The sequence below is a fragment of the Mirounga leonina genome, unplaced genomic scaffold (assembly GCF_011800145.1).
Source record: "Mirounga leonina isolate KUSES-001 unplaced genomic scaffold, KU_Mleo_1.0 Mir_127, whole genome shotgun sequence".
Lineage (NCBI taxonomy): Eukaryota > Metazoa > Chordata > Mammalia > Carnivora > Phocidae > Mirounga > Mirounga leonina.
The window spans coordinates 34,889,136-34,910,987 of NW_023270316.1; the positions used below are offsets into that span (position 1 = coordinate 34,889,136).

General features: G+C 36.1%; 1 protein-coding gene across 2 annotated transcripts in view; it reads left to right on the forward strand.

Annotated features, from left to right (window-relative positions):
* Positions 1–21,852, forward strand: part of DACH1 (dachshund family transcription factor 1) — a 425,922-nt gene that overhangs the window by 215,675 nt on the left and 188,395 nt on the right. For both annotated transcript variants that reach the window (XM_035003251.1, XM_035003250.1), the window contains exon 3: positions 12,604–12,765. In XM_035003251.1, coding sequence (XP_034859142.1) covers positions 12,604–12,765 — 162 coding nt within the window. The remainder of the gene's footprint in view (positions 1–12,603; positions 12,766–21,852) is intronic.

The window sequence follows — 21,852 nt, forward strand, 5'->3', positions numbered from 1 at the left end:
TCCTTTTGTAGTTTTACATTTAGCTAGAGAGATTGTTTTCTAAGATTCAACACCTAAAGAATGCATTTTTTTTATATTGTTCAAAGCTGACCTCTGCTTTTAGAAAAGTTTATCTGCACTTTTTCATCTGTTTAGAAACATACATTTTTGGTTAAAAGATCGAAGACAATCTCTCTTTGTCTTTTTTTTTTTTTTCCTGAGCTAGGGAGGTTGAGATAAAAAAGAATGACTGCTTTAAAAGTCACACATGGCTGTAATTTAAGATTTTTTTCCTCTCATTGTCCGTAACAGTTGAAAGAAACCTTCAATGAAAGTTTATTAACTAGGCCAATGCCTGAGGCAATAAAGGTTCATTTATTACCAGTTTCTTGGCTGTTTTTCTTCTTCTATTTTTCGGTTAAACTCATAGCGTAAGATAATACTTCACAAAATTAAACCTTTGACCTTCTGTAGAGTTAAGTCTCCTTTGATTAGATAAAGTAACAATTTATGGTCCAGCATGAGGTTGCACATGAAATGAATAATGCAATAGACTCCTTGTGGACTGAGAATCTATTGCTTTTGAAAATTTGAATGCTGTTTAAAGGGGAGAAAGTCTGCTTAAGTGTGTTGTCTTTATGCAGTGTGCACTTTAGCCATATTTCAAAAGGCTTTACTTCCAAGATGAAGTTATGTTTGAATTTTCTAATTCTCTTAAGAATGTATGGTAAAAATGCTGCATAAAGCTTTGTAACTCTTTGTAGGACTGTCATGAATGATTAGGCCACGCATTCCAGGTATTACAGAGGTTGAATTATAAAATTAAATAATTATGTGAGAAAAATGACCCTTGATTTTACAAATGGAGTTCTATAATGATGGGACAATCAGAATATTATAAGTTGTGATAACTTTATGAGCCACTATTAATATATCTTAAATCAAAATGATGTTTAGTAACTTTTAACAACAAGAAGCAATATAACAATAATAAGCTATAATAATAGTAATATTAGGCTGGGTTCTTAATTTTGAAATCAACCCATTAGGAATTCAGTTTCTGGTTATGATGATGTGGTAACCTTTGTGAATAACAACAACGTTTTTAATTTTGTTTCGCCTAAGTCATGTTATAAATTTGGAGTGCCATAACTCATTGCCAAAGCAATGAGTTGGATATGCTTTTCCAGGTATTTCTCTCATTTGTCTGTGTGTACTTTTCAAAATTGTTTGGGAAAACTGAGAAAAATCTTAGTTTCCATCTGTGAAAATATTTCATTGGACTTGCCTAATTACTACAGAATAGATACACATACTTTCAGACTCAATTGGTATTTGTTTCTGTCTTCAGCTCAGTGGAGGTAGAGAAATGTGAGCACAGGTCCGTGTTTCTCATAAAGCTGTTGTGATTAGCTAGTTGTTTAAATTACTAATTGACATGCAGGAGTTGAATGCTTGAGAGAAGTGTTTTAGTTTTAGTTTGGTTCTTTTTCAATTAGCTTAAATTATTTAAGGTGAATAAATCTACTGCAGTGATTTAGTTTCTTTTAATAGAATCTCATGGTACAACATAAATTAGGTCAAGAGAAGCTACTGGATCAGTATTACTGCAGACTTTGCTCCTAAAATGAAGGGATGTAAGGAAAATTGAAGATTTGCTATGATTTACTGTTGTTTTGAAATAAAGTCAAAGATTCTCTCAGAATACACGAAAGACTCACATTTCTTACCATGTTAGGAATTAAATGGTTCTTTCTGTTATAATGATTTTTCACAGCAAAAAGGGAGAAGGGAGTAATAACCATTGTTAGCTCTTTCTTGATCCACCTGCTCTGTTCCTAGATGAGCTGGGTAGAATATACTAATGAAACCTCAAAAGGGGAATAGTTTTAAACATAGATAGCATTTATTTCTTGAATGATAAAGTACAAGATTGCCTCAAAATCAGACAATTTAAGTAATTTGTCTGTTACACTAAAAAAATAAAATAAAATGAATAACTTGACTATGATTACAAAGATGTGCCAAGGTAAGGGCTTCATCTGTTTAACATGCCACTGTCTAGAGATGACAACCACTTGAGCCTATGAACTATAACCTGTATTTCTTTTGCATCTTCCCTATCACATGGCAGTAGATGTGCTTCTACATTAATTAGGATTGTTCTTTTCTATAATCCAACTTTAAAACTTCAACCAAAAACCTCTTTGTCCAAGTACTACATTTGGCTATTCACCATTCACATTTTCCTTGTAACCAAATGAAGAAAATATCTACCTTTTAGGCTGCTTATGGAGATTCATTGCGATGTTGATATAAATGTTAGAACCTAATGACAAAGGGGTGAAGAATATATTGCCTCAATTAGTCTTCCTGTTCCTATTGTTATTCAGTGAACATGGCTGTCTATTGTTCCCCACCTAGACCCTGACCACTGTTTACACAGTGTGTGTGTGTGTTATAATTACAGTTCTTCCTTGTGTCTTTTCCTTGAAAAAAGCTTATACTCCTATATCAGAAAAAGGCTGTGGCCACATCTTTGCCAGTTTCTTCTATCCTACTGGGTAACTCCCCCCACACGAGACTTCATGTAAAAAATGGCCACCTTTGTGACATTTTTTTCTTATTTCCTCTCCCCATCTCCCCAACAACCACATGCTACCTGAATTCTGGAAAAAGGAAAAAAGAGAGAGACTTATTGAAGTATCAAAGGATTTAGGAGAGGATTTACATGGTGTTGAGAAATGTAGGTGAACATTTGGGGGAGATTATTCTTAGGCTAAAATGCCAATGAGGTGACTCCTTGGCAGGAAATTAAATTCATGACACCATTTCCTCTTTTCACTTATTATACTGCCTGAACTGTCACCAATATATTGACAAGTAGCCTCTTTTAAAAACATCCTTTTAGAATGTCACACACTGTCAGTTATTCTCAAGCTAGTAAGAGGCACCTGCCTGAAGTCAATGCACTGGGTAATTTCGGGTGATGAGTCGTGTAAGTAGTAAAAAGAATTGGGCCTTAGACAAACATGAGGACATCTAATAAGCAGTTTATTGGAGATTGAATAATAATAAGAAGAAGGGTGCTTTAAAGAAAATTAGAGTCAAAGTTTACTTATTTCAATTTGTTTCTATTTAGAATTTGTTTTATATTTGAGATAGAGAGGGGAAATAATTATCTGCTCTTCCCTTTTTTTCTTGTTGTGGTGTATTTAAAATATAGGACTCAAGCTAATATAAAGACTGTGTTTTACTCATAATCCAGGGTCAAAGTTTTGGGGACAATTAAAGTTGAAAGACCATTGTTTCAGTGGCAGATATATTCTAAATTCTATGAAACTGAATTACAAATGAATATTTTGGTCAGGTTTTTCAGTGAAGTCAGCTTATATCTGTGACATCATCTGAGTGTCTATAAGCTTGCCTCTCTATACAATCTATAAGCTACTTGAGCAAAGGGGATTCGTTTTCTTTCAATGATTCTGTAGTTTACTGTATTCTGGACTTTTCTTTTTACATTTATTGACAGAGTCAGTGTAGTCAATGCTGAACTGGGAGTTAAGGGAATTGGGATTACTCTATCATTATTTAATGGTGTGACTTTATAGAAATGATTAACCTCACTGCCCCTAAGTTTCATCATCAGTAAAATAAAAGGGTCGCATTAGATAGTCTTTCTTGTCTCCATGCTTTAGGAGTCTAGACCCCAAGTGGCTGTTAACTACTTTTCTGAAGGCAGTAATGTTAACAGATGGAGTAAAAGTGAGAGTTATATAGTCAAGACCTTTTGTGCTAAATTCAACTTTTCATAAATTACCTCTTTTCTTATTTTAAACCATAGTATTTTAAGAAATTTTAATTAATTGTGTTTCAGCCTGATTCAGTGAGTAGGTGGTCAGAAGTTGAGTGTTTCAAATACTTCCATGGAAATTCCTCAGTGATTTAACACATGACCAAATGATACCCCCATGGTGTTCCCTCCACCGACTTCACTACTGCTGTTACTTTCTTTACTCTGAGAGACTGTGTTTAAGCTGTTCAGAATAAGAAGACAAAATTTGATGTCTGTTTGATTGATTAGCATTATCAATATTATAATAAACTCTTTCCATATATTTCTCCAAACTAGTGGGGTTTTTTGTTAATCCAAACATTTTAAAAGTCTAATTCAATCAATTGAAAAACTGAAAACTTGTATAGGGAGTGTTTCCATTAATGGTCTCAAAGATCAATTTTCCTTTTCTCTGCAGAATATAAATGTGTTTTAAAGGGCAAGAAAAGTCAGTCTAATGGACATTAGGAGACAAATTCACATTCAAAATCTTCAGTCTACCCTAATTCACAATTAAGATGCTTATCATTTCTGTTATTTAATCATTCAAGGGTGAGGACAGGTATATTTCAATCACAATCTTCCTTTATTTAGAAAGTATTGAAAAAATAAATAACTGTGAAAATTGGTGTCAGTTTTTTAGACAGCTTGTATTTAAATAAGGATAGGAAGAAAAGGGGGAGGGAAGGTACTGGTATTTTCAAATTGTTATTTTGAGCCAAAAGTTCTTCTAAGACTTGGAATGATTTCAATTGAGTTGTAATTCAAACTTATATGGAGCTTACAATGCACCTTCAACAGAGTTTTGCAAAGAGTCTATAGGAATTGTCAGGAGCAGAAAGATTACTTCACAGTAATGACTGTTGAAATGAACTATGCTTTTTGATATTTTACTTTCTGAATTGAATTGTTGGACAAGATTAATTGCACACAGTGAGTGTTTTAAATGAATGGCGATGTAAAGCATTAAATTTCTCTGTATGCCACTTGGGGGGAAAAAAAGCCAGAAGGTTTAAATGAATAAATGCATTTAATGCACAAAATGCCTGGGCTAATTTTAAAACTCCTTTACTAACATCCTTTATTGAAAATAGAAACCCACTTTATTCATCTGTCTTGGTTATATTGCTGTGGTTGAAGTAACTTAATATTCCTGCTTTCCACTAATCTTGTAGTTCAACAGAAGTAAACAATAGGTTTCATAAATTAAAAAAATACACTCTTCTGAACATGCTTATAAGATTAAAAAAAACAAGGCAGTAAACATTTATGACTGAAACAAACTAGATTGTTCAAATACTGCCATGAGGTATCATGTATATCAATATGGCACTGATATCAGTTAGAATGCAAACAAGGTTTTAAATGATGTGCCCCTTCATTTCAGCTGGAGAATCCGCTTCACACCATCTGCCTATCAGATGGTTAGGAACCAGGACTGCGTATTAATGCCACATGTTCGATTTTCCTCCTTCTTGTAATGGTTAGATTCATATTGCTAATAGCTGTGCATGAGCACTGTCGATGAAATTTCTGTGATGGTGGAGTGATGAGATATTTATAAGCCGCCTGTCTCCCTGAATAATCAGTAGGAAGAATGCCAGATATAAATAACTTATCAATTGCAGAATATTAATAATAACTACCATTGGCTATAATCTACTACATCTTTAAAATGGTTTCTTCTAAATTTGGGCAAAGTGACATAGACTAATAAAAAAAGTCTATCATTTGGAAGCTTTGACTGCTTACTATCTCTTGCATATAACTCATTTTATTTAACCATTACATTTTGGGAAATACATTTTATATGGAATGTGATGTAAAAGTAGACAACATATCAAACATTTGGAAGTCATCTTGATGTCTTTGAAACCAAAGATCAAAGATTAGACCTTTCAAGTTAATGAGCAAACAAACAGATCAGAGAAAGAATTTGACAGCAATATGTCTCTTTTATTGATATTTATAATCTATAGTTGTAATCTACTCTTTATCACAAGGGGTACTAACTTACTTGAAATAAATAGAATGGGGATACTTTCCCCTTTTTTAGAAAAAGTGATCAGGATCGTAGATGGCATTTGAAAGATTTAAAGACTGTGTTGATAGAAGTTGAAAGCAGAAGAAAAATGCTATCTTTGCAGAGTAAAATAAGATTCGTAAGTGGTGACAATGCCTACTTCTCTTCCAAAGATAAACCCATGGATTGGTTTTAGGATATTGAATTTGAAGTAGCGAAGGCTTTGTATCAATACAGCACAGAGTGGAGATTTAGTGATTTTAAGATAAATATGATCAATGTAGACTACTAAATGAAATGTTTAGATAGAAGCATGGATTTTAGATTTCCATTTGTCTAATGGCTAAATTCTCCCTCTACACTGTTAGGTAGCTTTTGTCATAGTTGTCTTTTTGTGAGTAACTGAACTGGGGTAAAACTAAACATAACGGCATGATGGATATTCTGGTTACTTGATAATATTTACTACAATTTGCGGAGGGCTTAGTATGTTCCCATGCTGTTGCATATATTATTTTGCCTTTATTCTCCACAACATCCCTATCAAGTCAAAATTGATAGCTCTGTTTTAGAGATGAGAATTTTGAAGCCTTAGGAATTATGTAACTTGCAGCAGTATCCCAGATAAATTTAATGCATGTTGTCCAAAGTTTGTATGGCTTTTTGGAGTCCATTTTTAACCACCATGTGTTTACTCCCTATATGATAGTTTAGATAACTAGTAATTTCCATTGACAGTCGCTTATTCAAGTAGAACTTTAAACATTTTAGTAGGGCATGCAAAAATGAAAGTAAAAGGAATCTATAAGCCAAGATAAGAAAAAAAACTTCGAACAATGTGCAGTTAAAGAACAATACAGACTTTTCTCTGAAGGAGCAGAGCAGAATGAAGCCCACAGTGATGTGTTTATATCATAATTCAGACGATAATATGAAAAGCTGTTTTTTAAAGTTATTTGTAAAAATCTACTTATTCTTTTATATTATAAATATAGAGCTTGTAGACATTTAATAGGAAAGAAAAAATAACTAAATATTTTTGCATGATATAAGGTTTATGGTCTTTAACCTTATTTTGAAGTACGATCCCTTTCCTGAAGGCCAGTTGGAGGTCTAGGAGTGTACAAACTATGACTTACTATCCTTCCTCTGAAGGAAAATGTCTTTAAAAAAAATATTTCTCAGGTGCCTGGGTGGTTCAGTCGTTAAGCGGCTGCCTTCCGCTCAGGTCATGATCCCAGAGTCCTGGGATCGAGTCCCACGTGGGGCTCCCTGCTCAGCGCGAAGCCTGCTTCTCCCTCTCCCGCTCCCCCTGCTTGTGTTCCTGCTCTCGCTGTGTCTCTCTCTGTCAAATAAATAAATAAAATCTTTAAAAAAAATTCGTGAAACATATACAAAATTAAAAATATATATACTTCTCAATCCATTATCTTATTAGTGTGAAATGAGTGTTAAGTGTACATTTAAGTTTCTCCCTTGTTGATTACATAGGATTTAGGATCTCGTAAAATAAAATGAAATTATATTTGACTTCTTCGTTTAGTACATGTTTTTGTTTTGGTGTATGAGATATTTAAATGTTCTTTGAGAGTGTAAAAATCATCAAGGTTAATCATTCCTTAGTATAAGAATGTTCTTTGAGAGTGTAAAAATCATCAAGGTTAATCATTCCTTAGTATAAGAAATTATTTATTTGTTCCTTCATCATATAATCTCACACACAAAAACACAAACACACACACACACATATTTGTAATTTTTCTCCCAATGAGAGAAGGAGATCTGGTGAAAAGCTTAATTAAAGAATCAGGAGTGATTACCCAAGCTACTTCACTAACAGTTGCCATACATACCAAATAGATTCATACATGTAAATGGAGCTAATAATGTGCAGGGTCGCTGCATCAATAACACACGGAAGTACCACACTTTTTGCTTCTGCTGTGGTAGGCTCAAGGCACAAGAAGACTTACTTTTACAAAGTCTACATCCCATTAGAGCAGTATGTCTCAAACTCCGATTCCTTGGTTGAACCTGATTTAATATTTTAACAAGTTCCCTTGTTGATTCTTAAGCACACTCGCTTTTGAAAACAAGGTCAATGATGATCTGCTTGGTTAATAAACTTTTACTGTAAGATGCAGACACACTTTAGTGTCAATTACTGTCATCAAATAATCTAAGGGCAGTGAGCATCAGAATCAACCTGTTTGTTGAAAGGTAAAAACACAGATTCCTCAGCCCATCCTAGACATAGTCCGTGAATGTGTCCCTGGGGAAGATCTCGGACTTTACCATGCATGACAGCTGGATTTGATGTTGACTATCACTTTGAGACACACTGAATTACCTAGTTCTGAGATAAAAATAGTTCGTCTTGATTGGGAAGAGTTAAAATAGTGGTAAATTTGCAATATAATGTGCTTGAGGGTGGGATACTGAAGGAGGACATAAAAATCTCTGTGAATCTCAGGCAAGGGGGAAAAATGTTCTGAGAAAAGGGTGAGGCAGGGAGGTAAAGGTGCATGATAAATGTCATGGGTTGCCAGTATTTACACAAGTAGACAATTCTTGATGACATGTAAATGTTTTCAGTTTGAATTCTCTCTCTAAATATAGACCAAAAGCTAGAATTATTTTGGGAATTTATTATAATTTTTTTTTTCAAAGGCAACTTCATTTGGAACAAAATATACAATGAGACCTCTTTCTAAGAGCAAGGTGGAGGGGATTTGAGGATTACATCAGAGATTTGAAAGGGCCATTGCAAGGCCAACAGGAAGTGCAATAAATACAGAGGGCCGGTGAGCCTTTTGTGATCCTCTCCAGCCCTAGGCAAATGTAGCTTGGGAGAGTCATGCTTTGTATTAAATTCATGAAATTTGCTACTCCTAGTATATTCACATTGATTGTAATATCAACATAATGCTTTAATAATAGATATTGTTAAAATAGTGACCATATTTCTCCTGTGACTGTCCAAGTACTCTAGTTTCAGAAGTGCTTTTTCATTCAGTGACAATTTGTGGCAGGCATTGTGGTAGATGTTTGGGATACATATATTAGGGACATATTTCTGTGCTTTTGGTGTTATAACTTAGTTGAGGAGATAGCCTTAAGCCTACCCTCCCCCTTGGTACCTCCCTTCCCCCCAAAAAAAATCATTAAAGAATTCAAGGGACAGAGTTTCTCCTCTCAGATTGCACATTGAAATGACTTGGGGAGCAGTGAAATCCACCCTAAAATATACAGATGCAGGAGCCCCAGTCAGAACGTCCTATGGTAGGACTCAGCCATTTGCATGGCTTAAAAGCTCCTTGGGGGATTCTGATGCACAAAGGATAGCAAACTCACAGAGAACAGGTTGAGAACACAAACAAAAGGATGGCTGACTCTCCCCTTGAGGAGTAAGGAGGGTCAGCTCTTCAAAAGAAGTGTGTTTTGAGCTGACTCTTGAAATGTTGATCATTGTTTCCCAGGTAGCTTGAAGAGTCAGGAAGCTGAGCCTGCTACTCCTAGAACATAATATTTAAGCTACCAGATAAGGGACACATGGCTGGTCTGGGGCAGGGATGGGAAAGCTTTCTAGAAAGGGGAACATGTGCAAAGTCTGGCTTGAAAGAAGGGATGGATAGTCCATTAGAGGAAATGGGAGAAGGCCCATGTGTCTAGAGCACAGAGAGCAAGTAGGACCTGGGGGAACAGGTGATGCTACACAGATAGACAAGGGACTGAGCGTGAAGGGCCCTGACAGCTACATGAAGCACCCCACTTGCTCCTAAGAGCAGGCATTGAATGTGTCTGCTGAAGAAAGTGTGGCAGCTAGCACTAGAGGGAGCCGGGGAAATGGAGAAAATTGCTTGAATTTGAAAGCTATTCAAGAATTAGAATTGTGAGCCAGGTGAGGTTAGTGGGACTAAAATCAGCAGTGGCTGAAAATGTCATTGCTTTTTTACTGACTTCATTAAACTAGATTAAAAATCCAGTACTTATAAGTATCATAGAGTTCAGCGATAGCATGTATGGGTCACGTCCTTCCAGTAGTCCCCCTTATTTGCAGTTTCCTTTCCCCAGTTTGGTCAACCGCAGTCTGGAAGCAGATGATCCTCCTTCTGACAAGTCATCAGAAGGTCATTAGTAGCCCAACACTGTGTCACAGCGCCTGCGTCATTCCCCTCACTTCGCCTCATCACAAGAAGGGTGAGTGCACTACGATGAGATATTTTGAGGGAGAGAGAGAGAGAGAGCCCATTCACGTAACTTTTATTATGGTGTACTGTTAGAATTGTTCTGTTTTATTGTTAATCTCTTTCTTCCTAATTTATAAATTAAACTTTGTCGTAGTTATGTGTATATAAGGTTCAGCACTGCCTGTGGTTTCAGGCATCCAATGGGGGTCTTGGAACATATCTCCCATGGATAACGGGGGAACCACTGTATATCTTTTGAAATTTGTATTAGACATGTAAAACTGCAGGGATAGACTGTCAAGTGGACAAATAGAAGAGTACCATAAATAAGGTCAGCTACCTAAAATTATAAAAAAATATTTTTAAAAGCCAAGTGTTAGTGTCACCAGCTAAAGAGAAGTAAGATTCTTCTAGCCAAGGGGGCTGTGGCCAGTCCACCATATCCTGCAGGAATCAAAGGCAGGACTGGACTTTTTGAGGGAGTAGAATGCAGGGCATGCCTGCATCCCTTCTTAATAACATGATATGGCTGGGGGCACTTGGGTGGCTCAGTGGGTTGAGCATCTGACTCTTGATTTCAGCTCAGGTCTTGATCTCATGGTCATGGGAGTGAGCCGAACATCAGGCTCCAGCTGAGCGTGTTGCTGCTTAAGATTCTCTCTCCCTCTCTCTCCCCCTGCCCCTCCCTCATGCTCTCTCTCTCTCTCTCTCAAAAACAAAACAAAACAAAACATGATATGGCCTTTTTCACATAGTCTATTTTGTTTAATCCTCATATTATCCCTTTGTGAATAGAATGACTTTACAGATGAAGAAACCATACTCGAAAAGACTTTATGGGCTGTCTACGGCTACATCATGCATAGTTATATTTCATGCTACTGAATTTGATTCAGATCTCTATAATAACAATTATATCTCAAGTTGTAGTTTTATCTTCCTTATTTGAATGCTCTGAACAAGATTTACCTGCTACATGAAAGCGAAGATAAAGACCCTGCAAGTGTCATCAGTTGGAGATGAGGCAGCACCAGGCAATGACAGGAAGGGGCATGTGAGATGGTCACATTTGTGACAAGGCAAAAGAGGGAGTTGCTGGGAGACATAAGGCGAATTTTAACAGGAAAGAGAATGTTCTGAAACACCTTTGAAGGAAATGAGTAACTGGGGAGTAAATTCAATCATAGGAAGATGAGAGAATCAGTTCAAGTTGGGACTTAAAAGGCAACAAATGTACAGTCTAGACCCAGATGAATTCTTTGAGTTTACATCAGTAGCTTTTTAGAGGGTAGTTATAAGTTTTTCACTCAAAGATCTATTCTGAAGGTCTTGTTGCATTGGGGTGAATGTTGTCAAGGCCTCTTTGGTCTGATCTGAAGGAAAGGTGAGCTCTTCTAACCTCTAAAAAAAAAATAGCAGAGATTTCTAGGAAAGAAAAAAGACTTTCTTACAGTTTCTGAGGCTGTAACTTATTTGCTGCAGTACCTAGAAGTGATGATTAGTGGGGAGGAAAAGAGGAGAGAGGTGTTCAGTCTCTAATCCACCAGCTGAGAGTGGAAATAAATCACACAGATAAATTCAAACCAAGTTGAAGCACTGTAGTCAGAAAATCTGAAGCAGCCATAGCAAAGAGAGGATGGGGAGCAGGGATGTATATCCTCTCCTAGACTATCAAAGTTTTAGAATTAGAGGAGATCAGTCAGATGTTGCAGTGTCTGTCATTTTGCGGGTGAGGGATGCCAGGATGAAGTGAACGGACATGGTAAAACGTTCACACCTTCAAGAAAAACACACCACTCCCCTGCTCTAAAACCTCTGCTGGCTGTCTAGGGCAGGTCTGTAAGGCATGGCCCTAGCTTTCTCTTCTTCCATAATCTGGCCTCAAATTCTATTTCTAATCTCACATCCACTCCTATGTCCCGTTCTTTGGATGAGCAGAGGTGAACTGTTCCGGGCAAACATGGCACAGTGGTTAGAAGTGCTCACTCTGGAGCTAGAAGGCTGGGAGCCGAGCAGTCAGGGGAGTGAGCTGTGGGGCAAGGCTCTTCCAGACAAAGGGAATGGCATGTGTGAAGGCACAGGCTTGAAGAGGCAGGGCACGCACGTAGGCGTATTGGTGGCATGTTCAGGTAGCTGGAGGGTGGCCTGAGGATGAGGAAAACGGAGTGATGAGGTAGGTTTACACTTTCTAGTGAAAGGTTTTGGGAATTAAGCTAAGCAGTTCAGACATTCCCCCCCCCACCCCACCCCACCCCTCTAGGCAGCTGCAGAGGATTTTAAGCAGGGAGTAACATACTCAAACTGGTTTGTTCCAGAGAGAATTCTGGATGCCTTTCTACCGCTGTCCTTTTATGTATGAATTATGTTTCTGCTAATATTTAATTTGGGAGTTTAGAGTGCATTCTCCCCCTCCTATCAATGTTTTTTCATTGGCTAGTCAGGAATGAGCATAGGTTATCAGAGTGGTGCGTGGAGCAATCCGATACTCGAATATGTTTGTGTGCTCTCGAAGTACATGGACTATTACGTGAAAGATCAGAATTTGCATTACCTTGTTTTTAATTTATTCTTTTAAGGTCTGACCGCAGCAGCTGCAGCAGCTGCTGCTGCTACGAATGCAGCCATTGCCGAAGCAATGAAGGTGAAAAAAATCAAGTTGGAAGCCATGAGCAGCTATCATGCCGGTAATAACCAACATGGAGCCGATGCTGAAAATGGGGACATGAATTCAAGTGTCGGTAAGTGGTAGGTTCGCGGAAACTTTTGTGATCATGTGGCTACCAAATTACTTTCTTTTCCAGGAGAAAAAACCCAAGAAGCTGGTAACTTTGAGCCTAGAAAACAGTGCATATTTTGGAGATGCTATTTGCCGCCTCTAACAACATGCACTCCGAATAAATAATTAGCAACCTAATTTTTTAATACAGGATCAACTTTCTGTAGGCAACTTCTACTAACAGCATTCAGTTAACATCTTTTGTAATATAATTAAGTTGCAATAATCAGAATTTTAGTTTAGTTTAGTGTAGTTTAGTTTTTATAGAGCGTGTGTGAGTAGGTGGGGAAGGGCAGAGGGAGAGAGAGAAGCTTAAGCAGGCTCCATTCCCAGTGCAGAGCCTCTATCCTAGGACCCTGAGATCATGACCTGAGCGAGGCTCTATCTTAGGACCCTGAGATCATGACCTGAGCCAAAATCAAGAGTCAGACATTTAAGCGACTGGGCCACCCAGCTACCCCAATAATCAGAAATTTAAAATATTGACTATAGGTAAAGTGACCAGAATATTTACAGGCAAACCCATGCTTTATCCTTCTAATTCCTATTGGATTTGTTATCAAATAAGTTTGCATCAGCATCAGAACATATAAACTTGATTCTTTCATGTGCTGCCAAGAATTATGTTGAGAGTTAATTCTTTCTATATATAACTATTACCATTTTCTCTCATTGTAAATATACAACTTTAATTTCTCTTGATTTTTTTTTTCTTTCTTGAGATGTGGGGAAAGAGATGAAAAGTTAATAGTCATTGTTTAAACCAAAACCAACAGCTTTCTCTTTGCAGAATTCATTTGGGTAGTTCATTTTTCAAACACAACTTCACATGTGAGTTAATGTTTTTTATTGATGATATCTTTCACATCTCTGTGTTGGTGAGATAAAACATTGTATTCTGCCACTGCACTGTATTGTTTCTCTTTAAAATGTAGAAATTGTGCTCAAAATATAATTTAGCAAGAGAAATTTGGCTACTACAAGGTATGTGTAAGATACAATATACAACATATGTTCATGAAGGACAAAATAATTCATGGCAGTTCGATTAAATTTTCTTCTCCATGCAATGTTTTCATAGATTATTTCTTTAGATAATCAGCAGCTCTCTACTTTCTGTCCAATGTCATAGAATTAAGGGCATATGAAGGAATACTACAGATTGTAGTAATAATCATTCTTACAACATTTCCATGGGAGCATACACTGGGTGTTAATGTTAGAGTCGGTAGTAATTTTCAAATATATACACAATACACAAAATACCATTGCTTCAGTGATGCCAAAGGGTAGCTTCTTATGTTGAAAAGGGAAAAGTAGAATTTTCCCCATAGCACTACACAAGGGAAATAGAAAAGAGGCGGCCATAATGGGTTTGATTTGAGAATAGGTTATAGAGAAGGTGGTGGCAATTCTTAGAAGGTTGAAAAGATGTGGAAGAGAGCCAAAACTATGGCTCTACACCTGGCAGGGATGAAGGAAAACATGACTGCTTGCATTTGTGGGGCTCCTAGGGAGAGGATGGAGGGCTGCGGGTTGTTAAGGTCGTGGTTCACACACATCAATTCAGACTTTTGAAAATTAAAAACAGTTTTGAAGTAAAATGAATGAATTACAATTTTCTTTTTGGAACTATTATGTACATTTTTTTTTAAATAAGCAGCCTCTTTCTTTGGCCTATAAAGTAGAACAAAATTAAATACTTTTAAAAACAAGTCATTGGCCAGTATAAATTTTAGTTACCATTGCAAAACAAACTGGATTGTTTTCAAAATTTTAGAAGAGTAAGCATTTAACGCAGGCTGTTCTTACTAGTTGGCGTAGGGAGGAGGAATATTTAAATTAGGCAATTTAATAACATTGAAAACAAAAGATATTAAAACATGATATCTCTGAATTTCCTGGGCAGCAGAGCAGAAGTTGACTTTGGAAAATCCAATAGGCATAAGATAAGGAGAACATGTCTCATAATTAGGCATTGACATACATTTAGTATTTGCAATTATAGAATAACATTTGCCTACTGACCAAATTGTGGTTTACCTAATGATTTTGGTACATAGGCTACCATAATGTCTTAAAAAAGGAAGCAATTTGATTTTTCTTTTGTGTTCTAGTTGGCAGAAATCACTTTTCTTCCATCAAGGTATTAAGTTGGCAGTTTATATTGCTTTTTAGTTTTGACCCCCACCACCCAACACCAATCTGAATCAGGAGCAGAAATTTATTTGAATTTTCCTACAGAGTCTTAATATTTTTCAAGTGTATTAACATTGGTGTCATTGAGGCAGATAGATCATTTTTGTTAGATATATGTAGCTAATTTGGGGGGAAATGTTATCATTGTCATTTTTATTCTAGTCTCACATGCCGCTGTTGTCTAAGAATTTATGATTTATTATCCTTCCAGAGCACACCCCACTCCCTTTTCTAGAGATCAGGGAAAGAAAGTTTGGTGGAGGGGTTGGGCAAGGAAGGTGCAGGGGACTGGTGGGTGTTGGGGTTGAGCTTGCAGAGATCAAAGTAGTTGCTGCATTGGGCAGTCTTCTCTGGTTCTGACAACAGTGCCTGCCTCTTGGTAAGTGTTCAGCAATTACCTGTTCTGTGATTTTGGGAAGTTATGTAAACTTTCTTAGCCTAACATTGCATATCTGGGAAATGGCAGAGTAGTATCTACATCACGAGAATTAAAGGAGATCCTATTTGTCAAGTGTTTATTTATAACAATGTCTGCTTACCACATTGTTTGGTCACCAGTAAGGGTAGTCCTATTGGTACTGCTTTTGCTATTATTATTATTCCAAATTTGCCCTCCTGAGAACTACCTTCTTCCTCTTTTTACAACCATTAACTATTTCCTTCTCTGTGTTCTTATTCTCTGTTAGGTATTTTTTTTTTTTTTAAGATTTTATTTATTTATTTGACAGAGAGAGAGACAGCGAGAGAGGGAACCCAAGCAGGGGGAGTGGGAGAGGGAGAAGCAGGCCTCCTGGAGAGCAGGGAGCCTGATGCGGGGCTTGATCCCCGGACCCTGGGATCATGACCCGAGCCGAAGACAGACGCCTAACGCCTGAGCTACTCAGGTGCCCCTGTTAGGTATTTGTTAAGCTGCAGCCTGTGAGTAAATTTGGGGGGAGCTATTATGTCATTTGGATTTTGTTGTGCATTTGATTTTAGCTCATTCTAGTAACACAAAATAATTATAATCCAGTCCCAGCATTCAGGGGGTGTATAGTTTATGGGAGGGATGGCTACATAAGTAGGCAGTCAAAACAGGATGTGCTAGATCCAGGAGTATCAGCTAGTATGAGGTGCTTAGGAAGTGGTATTGAAGCGTATGAATTCCAGGCAGAATCCCAAGAATCTCAAAGCCCTATATTTCAGAATACAAACTTACTGCTCTCATGAATCTATCAATTGTCTCTTTGAAGGAATGAAACCCCTCAGAGAGGGGCTACTTATATGATGTATTGTTGCTGCTCAGCCCTGCCCAAATACAGTGACAGTTTTTAAATCAATTCAGATTTCCTTTTTCTCTTGTACTCATCTGGCCCACAAGTCCTGTTAAACATTTTAGGTTCTCCTGTGTAGGAACATTACCTGACCCCCCCCCAACCCCCCACCCCAGTTGTAAGTAAATCCTTACTGCCTCAGAAAACAGATTTTCTGTTTGTTTAGTTTGGTTTGATTTGGCTTAGTGAGGTGAAGAGATCTTTTTATTACACATGACTCCTTCTAGTTCTTAATATGAATCGTCAAAATTAGCGCCCCCCCCCCCCCCCGCCAAAGTGTTTAGAGCAATCTATGACACTGGCAAATTATTTTATATCCCAATTTTACATGGTAACCTTGAGCTCGCATCTTTCCAACAGAATGATCATTTTGGGAAGAAGTGAGGACTTCGGGATAGATCCGAGTGAGGCGTCAGCACAATGAGTAAAATATATGGCCGTGTCTCCATTCTCCCTCATCCACAATCAATTGGATTCTTTTAGTTTAATATTTACTTGCTAAGATGAGATGCTAGTCTGCATGGTGATAAACAGTCTGCTCCTGGCATCTGAAGGTGACCTGTCAGTTCATATGGACAAATCTCCTGCTTACTGAAATGTACAAAATAAATCATTAAAGCAGGCAGGTGCTCATTCCCAGATTTAAATCACCATAGATTTATGATTTGAATTAATGCTTCATTTGGCCATAGAAATAGATGCTGAGACAAATGATATGCACTGGTTGGGGTTTCCATACTGTAGCCATCCTGATATTGATTACTGAGATGTCTTTGCAATCTCTTGTTTATATCAAGTACTATCTTGTGACAGGTTGGCTGATATGAGCTACATTGCAGATAAGAAGGAAAAATGTCCTGGATTCTTTTTAGTGGCAACACTATCCACAACATACAGGCCAGATAAATTGCTATTTTTTTGCTTTAAGGACTGATCTACATAACCAGCTTAAAAAAATGCTGCTTGGAAATTGGGACTGGGATATTGGAAAGGCAGAATTTAAAACCGGTGAACCCAAGGTCAATCCCATAGTATCTATAGCTGTGTTTTTATCTGCTTATCTTTTTTGGGGGGGGGCATCATGCACATTTTTGAGGATACTAAATTAATCACAATCGATTTAATCTAAATAAAGGAAACTTATTTTTACTTCTAGTTTTTAAATGCTATATAAATATTGACATAGTAAGCATCTCAGTAGTTTCTATGTTATTTAAATACTTGCTAAACCTAGTATCTTATTCCCTTAACTAATGACAACAAAGGAAATGACTCTTTAAAGATAAATACCTTAAATATTATTCCCAAGTGCAAGACTTTGTGCACTGTAATTTACCAGGAGGCAGGAAAAGACTGCATTTTTACCTTCTCTTAACATTTTACTTAAGGAAAACACTATGTACACAGTTTAAAGAATACTCGGAGGCTTTAAGAGGGACCTTTGCCACTAGCTAATATCTGACTCATAGAACTGGTAAACAGCTATCAACAATAGTAGATTGCTTGCTTAGTAGGAAATGAGTTCATATCTATTCAAAATGTGATCTCAAAACAGATGTCCCAAGAAAATCTCATTGTTTAAACTATAGTCAGAACCCCCTAACTGCTGCTATTTCTTTAAGGAAGTGAAGTAATCTTAAGACTTCAGAATGTCTCTGTCTGAACACTGGAACACAGGACACTGACCACTGAGGCAGCGACCCAGCAACTGCACACACACCTCACGTGCCTAAAATGTACGATTCGTTTTCATTTGCTTAAGCTTGCAATAGTTAACAGGGATGTAGGAATTTCAAAGTAAACACAAGAACTTGAGTTTGGGATGAACAGCTGTGTTCTTCCATAATATTCTTTACTCCTTATTTCTGTCCATCAACCAACAGCAGTAACAACAACAACAACAGTAACAACAACAACAAAAATGAGGGAAAGAAAAGCCAGGCAGAGAGGAGATAAAATTATCTTACCCAGCTGACCATCCTCTTATCTTTTTTTTTTTTTTTAAGCATTCCAGCAGAAGTAGAATAGTTTATACTGTAGTCATTTCCTTTCTTCTAACTCATGTGTGTATTTGGAAGGAAAAATTAATTTTATGATCTCAGGAAAAAAGTCTTGGAGACCTTGAGAAAGCAAATAAAAGGAAACTGAGAACACAGGCCACCAAGCAGATCTCTGCAGTTGCACATTGGATCCTCTGCCTTGGCAATGTTAATGAACCTCAAATCCTTCCTATAATTAGATGAGGGAATTGCTTATATTTTCAAACAGATGATGCTGCTATAATGAAACGATTGACAGGGAATTTAAGAGTGTCTACAGTAGTCATTTGGTTTCTGTTCTAAAAAAAAAAAGTTTAAAAAGAAGATTGGCTTTAGACATAGGTCCTGGGAGAGGTAGTAATTTACATAGCATGCTATGACAGGTGTCTTTGTATAGTAAGGAAATAAAATGGAAGACTAGAGAAATGATGGGCAGGTACAGCAATTTTTTGGGGAGGGGTGTCCTATGCTTATTCTGCTTAGGTTTTTTAAAAGGGGCCGAGGCTCAAGAGATGGATCCGGATTGAGTGCACAGCTGTAACTGCTGATGAGCTAATTGCTCCTTATCTCTCAGCCCCATTCATCTTCATTTTTTACCAATTACTGAGAATTATCTGTGTTCTCAGTTGGATATGAGAGTTAATCCTTTTTGGTTAAGCCGGCAGTACTGTGAGCAGATTCCAAATCGGAGGGTGAAAAAGCCAAAGCCAGCTTGTTCTAAAAATGTCTCCAGTTCAATTACAGTATCACTGATTCATAAGAAATTTGCCATTGTTTAACAGATTAAATGTGGAAAGTGTTTTGTTTTTTTTTTTCAAACTTTCTTAGTTTCGCTGCCTAACAATGATTTGTAAGATCCTTCTTCCTGTCTGATGAGTAAATTTAACAATATTAACAGCCAGGGTCTTGTAAACATGGAAACACACACAAGACTACCCTAAAAGGCCAAAAGGATTCTGACACATGAAATGAGAAATAGTTTAGAAGTGATAGCTGTCAATTTATATATAAACACTTTAAATTGATGCTTTTGCTCTGTGACTTCACATATGGTGAGGAAAAGTATGTCCAAACATAAACCTTTTCACAAATGTCACATGACTGGAATTTTAATGGAAGGACCACATAAGCATCTCTTGAAAGTGTAGGAACTGCCCTGGTTTGTAATTCAATCGATTGTGAATAAGCCATATGGTTCACATCATTCCCTATGCAAAAGATGTCTTCATATCCTGACATTTCACACAAAATTGCTCACCCCAACATTAAAAATCTAAGAAGTAGCAAGCTACTCTTTCAGACATTTTAATGCATTTGTAGATATCTAATATTTCTGGCATTTTTCTTCATTAAATATTTTAAATATGGTAATCTATGTGAAAATATAGACAGCTAACTTAAAATTATCAAAAATTATTGTCTAAAATTTAAACATCTTCTAGCATGACCAAGATAAGTCCTTTTAGATGCATCCACAAACTGAGATGGGAGAGCAGAGAGCAATATATGTCAGAAGATTTAGCTTCTAGTAGTAACATAGCTAACAAATAACTCAGCTACTTAGATAAGTCTCTTAATATCTCAGCTTTCTTATTAATAAATAAGCAGCTTGATGCTCAGTTACCCTCATGGCTCTAAAATTCTTTGATTTTTGAAAACTCCATAGAAGATAAAAGGCAAGAAGGTATACTTTATGGTGATTTCCAAAATAAAATACAAACCTGAAATAATGTAAATGTTCAAAACAAGGCCCATTAAATATATTTTAATACACAATTTCACATAATACTACAGCCATTACACATGATAGGTAAGGGTGGAAAATACTTATTTTAAATATAAGAAAATAAGATGATATAGAATTTTATACCCTTGTAAAATATATATTATATATATTTTATACATATATTTTATATATTATATATAATATATCTTATATATTATGTATATTATATATATTTTATATATTATATACACCAACATGCCATAATGTTCATATCAACTTCAAAAATATAGTGGGAGCAAGCATTTCAGTTTAAAATAACCTCAGTCCTTCTTCAACCCTTTAATATCAGATAACTCATATATTTTATATATTATATATATTTTATTTGATCTATTCTTGTAATCATAAAACATAAGGAGATATAAGATATACTCACTTGGATATGGATATATATATATATATATATATATATATATATCCATTTCATTAGAGTTGGAAGGAACTGGACAAGAGTTTATTTTGTTATGTTATTGTGGTAGAATTATGAATAGTTTCTCAAAAAGTGTAAGCGTTAAATTAGATTATTTTAAAGTGACACATCAGCGTGCTAAAAACTGCTCATTTTATTAGGCCCCTTTTCATGATTTTCTAGAAAGTGCATCATTTTGCATTTTTTCTCATGACATTTTTTATATTTATTAGTTATATAAAAGAAGAGAAACACCAGGGATCATAACAGTGACTATTTATGGAAAAAATACATTTCGATTTTTAAAAGAACCCTTTTCTCACTTAAAAATTTTTGAGCAAGTATTTCTAAATCCATGCTTATATGTTAATAAAATAATCAGAGTTTGATCAGTAACACGAACTAGCTTCCTGTGTGAATTATTAAGTGCATTTCATGATAAGTGGAATGCAGAGAATATTTCCACTTTTTATTTAGTGTCTGCTTCATTTTCATGAAGTTTCTTAATTTATATGGACAGTTGAAGAACATAATTAGGAAATATTAGCCTAATGTTTTTGTTTTAGTTTTAATATTGCTTATTCCTACTAATGACAGCATAATGAAGTAACCCTGATAATTCAAGCATTTCATATTAATAAATGTAAATTAAATTATTTTATTTGATGTTCTATTCTTGTAATCATAAAACATAAGGAAATGTAAGATATTCTTACTTGGATATGTTATAGGGTAAACTCTATCACATTCCGGGAGATTGAAAGCATTTATGACAGCCTTGGAAATACAATTTTCATTGAGGAGGGCCCTAAAAATGATCTTTGTCAATCCACACCAACATGCCATAATGTTCATATAAACTTCAAAAATACAGTGGGAGCAAGCATTTCAGTTTAAAATAACCTCAGTCCTTCTTCAACCCTTTTAATATCAGATAACTCGTTTTTTTCATTAATATGACTATTTTATCTGTTTTAGATTTTAACTTCATATGATGATATATGATTAAATAAATCTTCAACTTTGTGGTCTGTCAATTATAATGCTTAGTGATAGAAGTTTCAAATATCTCAGGATGACCTGATATTAGAAAGTTTATTCTTTGAGATGTCTCTAGGGTCCAACATTATCTGTGAGTGTGAGCCTACAAGTTTATAACTCTGAGCTCTATGCCCCTGTCACCAGATCTGGTGTTTCACATTTGTGTGACTGTGATTCTTCTCTAAAGTGTCCAAATATTCCAAAATTGTACAAAGTCATCTGTATGAATCCTGGCCTGTCAAAATGAATATAAAATGGAATA